This window comes from Oncorhynchus gorbuscha, linkage group LG11 (assembly GCF_021184085.1).
Source record: "Oncorhynchus gorbuscha isolate QuinsamMale2020 ecotype Even-year linkage group LG11, OgorEven_v1.0, whole genome shotgun sequence".
Lineage (NCBI taxonomy): Eukaryota > Metazoa > Chordata > Actinopteri > Salmoniformes > Salmonidae > Oncorhynchus > Oncorhynchus gorbuscha.
The window spans coordinates 11,063,053-11,072,197 of record NC_060183.1 but is presented as its reverse complement, the minus strand read 5'-3'; the positions used below and the strand labels follow the sequence as shown (position 1 = coordinate 11,072,197).

General features: G+C 44.8%; 1 protein-coding gene across 1 annotated transcript; it reads left to right on the top strand.

The window, feature by feature from the left end:
• Positions 1 to 7,471: 7,471 nt before the first annotated feature.
• LOC124047563 (urotensin-2 receptor-like) lies at positions 7,472 to 8,880 on the top strand. The gene has a single exon (XM_046367875.1). It carries the CDS (start codon positions 7,563 to 7,565, stop codon positions 8,850 to 8,852), a length of 1,290 nt encoding a protein of 429 aa, XP_046223831.1. The 5' UTR covers positions 7,472 to 7,562; the 3' UTR covers positions 8,853 to 8,880.
• Positions 8,881 to 9,145: the final 265 nt, after the last annotated feature.

The window sequence follows — 9,145 nt, the reverse complement described above, 5'->3', positions numbered from 1 at the left end:
TAAAATGCTAACCTCCCCTGTTATTGGAATGGTGAGAGGTTAGCATGTCTCCCCTGTTATTGTAATGGGAGGTTAGCATGTCTTGGGGGTATGATATAAAATGCTAACCTCCCCTATTATTGTAATGGTGAGAGGTTAGCATGTCTTGGGGGTATGATATAAAATGCTAACCTCCACTGTTATTGGAATGGTGAGAGGTTAGCATGTCTTGGGGGTATGATATAAAATGCTAACCTCCCCTGTTATTGGTAATGCATGTGTAGATATAAAAGGTTAGAATGAGAGGTTAGCATGTCTTGGGGGTATGATATAAAATGCTAATCTCCCTGTTATTGGAATGGTGAGAGGTTAGCATGTCTTGTTATTGGGAGGTTATGATATAAAATGCTAATCTCCCCTGTTTTGGAATGGTGAGAGGTTAGCATGTCTTGGGGGTATGATATAAAATGCTAATCTCCCCTGTTTTTGGAATGGTGAGAGGTTAGCATGTCATAGGGTATGATATTTATGCCTCTTTAACTTTCTCCTTCATTGTTATTCACAATTCATGACTACCCGTAACCATGGTAGCATCCACATGAATGTAGAAGTGTTCAATAAAATGTATTCCAAAATTACAACATGCATTATTTACCATTCATTTCTATTGGGCACAAAATATTCTGAAACAGAACCAAAGCAAACAGCAAATGCATCCAACAAGTATGTAGAATCACAAGCTTGATTTTGTCATTGTGTACTAGGAATATGGGACCAAATACTAAACTTTTGACTACTTTAATACACATACGTTAATTTGTTCAAATACTTATGATGCCTTCAAATGGGGGGGACTAGATCCACAAAGTGCTTTAATGTCTAAACATTTACATTACATTTAAGTCATTTAGCAGACGCTCTTATCCAGAGCGACTTACAAATTGGTGCATTCACCTTATGACATCCAGTGGAACAGCCACTTTACAATAGTGCATCTAAATATTTTAAGGGGGGAGGGGGTGAGAAGGATTACTTTATCCTATCCTAAGTATTCCTTAAAGAGGTGGGGTTTCAGGTGTCTCCGGAAGGTGGTGATTGACTCCGCTGTCCTGGCGTCGTGAGGGAGTTTGTTCCACCATTGGGGAGCCAGAGCAGCGAACAGTTTTGACTGGGCTGAGCGGGAACTGTACTTCCTCAGTGGTAGGGAGACGAGCAGGCCAGAGGTGGATGAACGCAGTGCCCTTATTTGGGTGTAGGGCCTGATCAGAGCCTGGAGGTACTGAGGTGCCGTTCCCCTCACAGCTCCGTAGGCAAGCACCATGGTCTTGTAGCGGATGCGAGCTTCAACTGGAAGCCAGTGGAGAGAGCGGAGGAGCGGGGTGACGTGAGAGAACTTGGGAAGGTTGAACACTAGACGGGCTGCGGCGTTCTGGATGAGTTGTAGGGGTTTAATGGCACAGGCAGGGAGCCCAGCCAACAGCGAGTTGCAGTAATCCAGACGGGAGATGACAAGTGCCTGGATTAGGACCTGCGCCGCTTCCTGTGTGAGGCAGGGTCGTACTCTGCGGATGTTGTAGAGCATGAACCTACAGGAACGTGCCACCGTCTTGATGTTAGTTGAGAACGACAGGGTGTTGTCCAGGATCACACCAAGGTTCTTAGCGCTCTGGGAGGAGGACACAATGGAGTTGTCAACCGTGATGGCGAGATCATGGAACGGGCAGTCCTTCCCCGGGAGGAAGAGCAGCTCCGTCTTGCCGAAGTTCAGCTTGAGGTGGTGATCCGTCATCCACACTGATATGTCTGCCAGACATGCAGAGATGCGATTCGCCACCTGGTCATCAGAAGGGGGAAAGGAGAAGATTAATTGTGTGTCGTCTGCATAGCAATGATAGGAGAGACCATGTGAGGTTATGACAGAGCCAAGTGACTTGGTGTATAGCGAGAATAGGAGAGGGCCTAGAACAGAGCCCTGGGGGACACCAGTGGTGAGAGCGCGTGGTGAGGAGACAGATTCTCGCCACGCCACCTGGTAGGAGCGACCTGTCAGGTAGGACGCAATCCAAGCGTGGGCCGCGCCAGAGATGCCCAACTCGGAGAGGGTGGAGAGGAGGATCTGATGGTTCACAGTATCGAAGGCAGCCGATAGGTCTAGAAGGATGAGAGCAGAGGAGAGAGAGTTAGCTTTAGCGGTGCGGAGCGCCTCCGTGATACAGAGAAGAGCAGTCTCAGTTGAATGACTAGTCTTGAAACCTGACTGATTTGGATCAAGCAGGTCATTCTGAGAGAGATAGCGGGAGAGCTGACCAAGGACGGCACGTTCAAGAGTTTTGGAGAGAAAAGAAAGAAGGGATACTGGTCTGTAGTTGTTAACATCGGAGGGATCGAGTGTAGGTTTTTTCAGAAACGGTAAAGCAGATATGAAAATACCATGAAATAAAAAGGTGACATTTTGTTCTGTCACCTCACATGAAACATTTGATCTCAAGTCCAAAATGGCGGACTATATAGCCAAATTGAAAGCTATATTTTCACTATTGAAATAAATACATTTGGGTATATCACAGGTATACATAATGGTAACACACACACACACACACACACACACACACACACACACACACACACACACACACACACACACACACACACACACACACACACACACACACACACACACACACACACACACACACACACAGGGAGTGAGCAGAGAACAATAGGTTGGCCTTGAAGACTGATGATGTAGTGTGGTTGTGTCTGACAGTGGTGCAGTGAGGCAGGAGAAGGGGTCCGTTTAATTCGGGCTTACTGTTGTTTTCTTCAGGGACACACCACCTGTTGTTGCTCTCTCCATCCGGAAACAGCATGACCCCCTCTGATCAGGAAAATTACCCGTACAGACACCTGACCTGTCTGCCCTTTCCTGAAGGAGCTTTTAAAAGAGCGAACTAATTGGAAATTAAATAATAACCGCTTGTCAAAATCTATATTTCACGACTGGAATACAGAAGCCCAAAGTGCAAACACTTTCTCCATAATTTGGTAGATTACTGCTCAGGTAAACTATTTCCTCGACATCATATTTTGCGCATTTAATCAAGTTAATGGTATGTTATTATATGGCCTGTGCAGCATTATTAGCCTACTATAAATGTACAGGTGAGAAAGATTATGATCATGAGACCCTTTTCATGAGTTTATATTACTACATTTCCCAGCCTGATTTACAGTGCATTCGGAAAGTATTCAGACACCTTGACATAGTCTGATGAAACCAGATTGAACTCTTTGGCATGAAGGACAAGCGTCACGTCTGGAGAACACCTGGCACCATCCCTACGGGGAAGCATGGTGGTGGCAGCATCATGCTGTGGGGATGTTTTTCAGCGGCAGGGACTGGGAGACTAGTCGGGATCAAGGGAAAGATGAATGGAGCAAAGTACAGAGAGATCCTTGATGAAAACCTATTCCAGAGTGCTCAGGACCTCACACTGGGGCGAAGGTTCACCTTCCAACAGGACAACAACCCTAAGCACACAGCCAAGACAATGCAGGAGTGGCTTCGGGACGTGTCTCTGAATGTCCTTGAGTGGCCCAGCCAGAGCCCGGACTTTAACTTGATTGAATATCTCTGGAGAGACCTGAAAATAGCTGTGCAGCGATGCTCCCCATCCAACCTGATAGAGCATGAGAGGATCTGCAGAGACGAATGGGAGAAACTCCTCAAATACAGGTGTGCCAAGCTTGTAGCATCATACCCAAGAAGACTAGGGACTGCAATCGCTGCTAAAGGTGCTTCAACAAAGTAATGAGTAAAGGGTCTGAATACTTATGTAGGCTGTATCATTATGGGGTAGTGTGAAGATTGATGATCGGGAAAAAAAAAACTATTTATTCAATTTGACAATAAGTCTGTTAAATAACAATGTGAAAAAAGTCAAGGGGTCTTAATACTTTCCCAATTCACATTAAAAGAGCACCTTGGAGATCAAATTAAGAGAGCCGTCGAAATGTATACAATTGTTTGCCAGGAGGAAAATGGGGGAGGGTCATGCCATTTCAATTTGAGTCACGGGGGATGGTTTAGTATTTGTTTTATTTAGGGGGAGGCTCATGTCATTTGTAATCGACTAATTGTCATATTGCTTAGTGTTAGAGAAGTAGTTGCTTATTATATTTTGACATTTACACCTCATCCCTGACTCTCAGCTCTGCGCACAATACCAAGTGTGCCTAGTGTGGTATCAATCAAATTACGCTCTGAGAAGCACAGGGCAAAGTTACATTTCTAACAAAATGTACTTCCTTCCCAGAGTTTTTTTTCTCTGCCGGGATGGTGTATAAAACCCAGCCTCCACTGCATTACACACTGCAGTGGACAGGCTATCCCAATCATCAGCACCGGCCTGCCCAGCTCTAGCTGATGTAAACCCTTTGGTGCTGCCTAACCAATGACTGCACTTCAGGAGGCAAATCAAAGGCTTGTTCTGAAGAAGAAGAAAAGAAATGTGTTGGTCAAAAAATGTCATATCTGTGCGAATGGACTAGGCCTACTGATGTTCTGTTCAGCTTGAGAGGTAGAGCATGAAGATGACAAGGAGGACCGGAGGTAAGCTTGCTACTGCTCTAATTCATTTGAATAAAAACAATGTGTTTTGTCACCTGTAATGAAGTTATTGACCTCACAGTTAGCCATATTCAAGAAATGTATATAAGATACATTACTACGAAGCGGCATAAAGGGAAAGGGACTGGGCCTGAAAGTAGGCTAATTCGAGAAGGCCTATTTAAACTGTCTTCAATTGAATTGGACTTTAGGCTAATAACAACAAGAGGGCTTTGTGTCGGAGCCTATTTCTTCCTATTCCAGAAATAAGAGGTAGGTCTACCTGTTAGACAGCCTTAATATAGTCTACTCTCCATAGATTTGGTCAGCCTGTTCCTTCCTATTCCAGAAATAAGAGGTAGGTCTACCTGTTAGACTAAATATAGTCTACTCTCCAGAGATCTGGTCAGCCTATTCCTTCCTATTCCAGAAATAAGAGGTAGGTCTTCCTGTTAGACTAAATATAGTCTACTCTCCAGAGATCTGGTCAGCCTATTCCTTCCTATTCCAGAAATAAGAGGTAGGTCTACCTGTTAGACTAAATATAGTCTACTCTCCAGAGATCTGGTCAGCCTATTCCTTCCTATTCCAGAAATAAGAGGTAGGTCTTCCTGTTAGACTAAATATAGTCTACTCTCCAGAGATCTGGTCAGCCTGTCCCTTCCTATTCCAGAAATAAGAGGTAGGTCTACCTGTTAGACTAAATATAGTCTACTCTCCATAGATTTGGTCAGCCTATTCCTTACGGTCACCATGCACTCGAGTTGAGGGGCCTATGTGAGGCCATTGTTGCTAAAAGCATAGACCTATCCTTTGTTAGCATCAGATTGTTTTTTACTTATTAAATGGACTTGAGGGGTGGCCAGAAGAGGACTGGCCACCCCACATAGCCTGGTTCCTCTCCACCCAGCACAGCCAGAAGAGGACTGGCCACCCCACATAGCCTGGTTCCTCTCTAGGTTTCTTCTTAGGTTCTGGCCTTTCTAGGGAGTTTTTCCTAGCCACCGTGCTTCCACACCTGCATTGCTTGCTGTTTGGGGTTTTAGGCTGGGTTTCTGCACAGCACTTTGAGATATCAGCTGATGTACGAAGGGCTGTATAAATACATTTGATTTGATTTGACTTGATTATATAAAGTGATCTATAGCGACACTTTAGTCCGCAATGCTTTATGCTAGAAACAAACTATTAAAAGCAGGGGAAAGACGTGACTCCAACGCATATGAAATATCTTAAGTTTGTCTCTTTGACAATCAGAGGCTGCCCTACAACTTTCTATAGCCAAGGAGACAGAACATGTACTTTTCCTGGGAAGTGGGATAATGTGTGATTCTGTCACTATCACAGGCGGACAGTGGCACCTTATTCGGGGAGGACAGGCTCATAGTAATGGCTGGAATGGAGTCAACGGAATGATATCAAACACATCAAACATGTTTCCCAGGTGTTTGATATCATTCCATTCACTCCTTTCCAGACATTATGACGTCCTCCCCTAACCAGCCTCCTGTGGTTGCTAGCAATTGACGATTGACATTTCAACAGGCTGTTAAACAACATACTAACTCTTAAGTGAGTCATGTGCAAGCCAGGTAGCATACGAAGGAATGAAATGTATGATTTAGGCTATATTATTATTAAGACAAGTATATAGCCTGCAATTTGATCAATAAATTGTGAAGCATTTGTAGCGCACTGCAGACTGGCAGGAGCACTCATCATTCCAACAACATGTCCATACATTTCACATTTAAGTGGTATAGAATAAATTTTTTTAACTATTATTTATAATTAAATAATAATGAAATGAAAAAATGCCTTATTAGATTACACAGTGCCTTTGAATTCACTTTTAGAAACACGAGTTTGACCAGTCTACGTTTTGAGGATCATCAGTATGCATGCCTACAGTAGTTTGTTAATGTAGCCTAGCAGATGTTCTTATAGTCCCACGCCCTAATCACAGTCAACACAAATCTATGTTGTGGCAACATTTGAAAATGATCGTTTCCCACATGAAGAAAGAATACCTGGTGATATGCGCTTGTTGTGTGTATATTTGTTTTTTTCAGCTTTTTCTCTAATCTATTGGCGATCAGATCGTAACTTCAGTCGTAACTGGCTCTGCTGCGCTCACATTTTACAGTCGAAAGACAACTTTAGTATTGTTCGAAACAGACTGTCGTCTTCTTAACAATAGCCTGTGTAGACATCAAAACGTTTCAGGTGCAGCCTCATGCGCTCATTCACTGTCATGCTCTGTTGTGGTACTAAACAATATTCTGCTTGTCTGCATCATGTAACAGTAGAAGTCCATGAAATGCGTTTAGAAAATACAAAACAATTCAAAGACCACAAATAAGATGATAGATTCACACAGTGGTCTGCGAACCCACAACCTTGACTACGTTGAAAAGTAATGCTTAGAAAATGATGTACAGTCCCTTGGCGATGGAGACAAGTCACTGTTGTGTTAATAACCCCGAATGTATGTACGTAAAAGTGTCTCGCGCTCTGTCCTTGAAATGGGCGTTGTAAACATTTTACAATGAACTGTAATAAATGTGTAGAAAGTGGCAGCTGCTGAAGGCAGGACGGCTCATGATAATGTCTGGAACGGAGCGAATGGAATGGCATGGTTTCCATGTGGTTGATGTATTTGATACCATTCCACTGATTCCGCTCCAGCCATTACCACGAGCCCGTCCTCCCCAATTAAGGTGCCACCAACCTCCTGGGGTAGAATGTCGACACTCAATTAATCTTCGTTAAAGAGTTTACCTTGCCTGCTAAAAAGCATTCATGAAATGCAGCTTCTTGTTTTGAAAATTATACGGGATTTATTTTGTCACCTCTCATTGATGAAGTCAATGAATGAAATACAGTGTAGGCTACTACATAGGCTACTACATAGGGTACTATATATTGTGTATGTAATGCAAGACCCACGAGAGTGTGACTGGGGAAGAGTTCGATGACTGACGTCAGGAGAAGCCGAGAGGAGCAGAGGCAGCGAGCGCAGACCGATATCGCCAACGTTAACACACAACCTGCACCGGTGCGCTTCACTAGCAAATTAAACTGCTGCTGCGTCTTTTACAACTTATCCACCATAAACACAATACTGTTACAACAACGGAACGACATCGGAGAGGCTCTACGCGGCGCGATGAACCACAACAGTACTGTTAACCAGAACGTCAGTCAGCCCGCTCCAAACAGCGGCTCGGGGAGCATTGTGGATGAGCTGGTTATCACCTCCACTTTCGGGACCTTGTTGTCGGTCGTCTACATAGTCGGCGTGACGGGGAATGTGTACACTCTGGTAGTGATGTGTCATTCTATCCGCTTCGCCACCTCTATGTACATCTCCATCATTAATCTAGCGCTAGCGGACCTCTTGTACCTCTCCACCATCCCGTTCGTGGTGTGCACCTACTTCCTCAAGGACTGGTACTTCGGAGATGTGGGCTGCCGCATCCTCCTCAGCCTGGACCTGCTCACCATGCACGCGAGCATCTTTACCCTCACTGTGATGTGCACGGAGCGATACCTGGCCGTCACCAAGCCCCTGGACACGGTCTGGCGCTCCAAGAGCTACCGCAAAGCCCTGGCCTGGGGGGTCTGGCTTCTCTCCCTGGTCCTCACCTTACCCATGACGGTCATGGTCACGGAGACCACCAAGAGCGCGCCCGACGGAGCAGTGAAGAGGATGTGCGCGCCAACCTGGGCACCCCGGGCGTATAAGATCTACCTGACCGTTTTATTTGGCACGAGCATCGTGGCGCCTGGGTTGATTATCGGCTATCTGTATACAAAGTTAGCCGGCACTTATTTAGAGTCCCAGAAGAACTCAGTCGTCAACAAAAGGAACATGCGATCCCCGAAGCAGAAAGTCTTGGTAATGATTTTCACTATAGTTCTGGTGTTCTGGGCGTGTTTCCTTCCGTTCTGGATATGGCAACTGTTCCCGTTGTACCACAACAAACCGTTAAGCCTAGCCTCTAACACGCGCACCTGTATTAACTACCTGGTGGCCTGTCTCACCTACACCAACAGCTGCATTAACCCTTTCCTCTACACCCTCCTCACTAAGAACTATAGGGAATACCTGAAGAACAGACACAAGAGCTTCTACCGCTACACGTCGTCGTTTAAGCAGCGTACTCCCAGCTTGTATTCCTGCGGGAAGTCGGCATCATCCTCGAATCAGTTTGAGTTTAACTCGGAGATCCTGGTGATGGGGACTGTGAGGGGACAGTGAGCGTTACAAAGGGAGAGTGTTTTTTTTTAACCGCAACAGGTAACCAGTCTATCTATTATCGTCCCTTTACGAACGAATATCAACCCCTTTACGCACCTGTCAAGAGCACACAAGTAATTTGCTAAGCTTTACATTGTGATATGGCTGGATATATTATGGTTGCTGTGTTATGCTAGAAAAAAAGGAACGTCAGCAACTCTAGTATGGTGATTTTATCAGACACACAAACAATACAACATTTTGATCCTAGTTGGATCTTTGTCAAGTAATACACCGTGTACATAGCAGCGAGA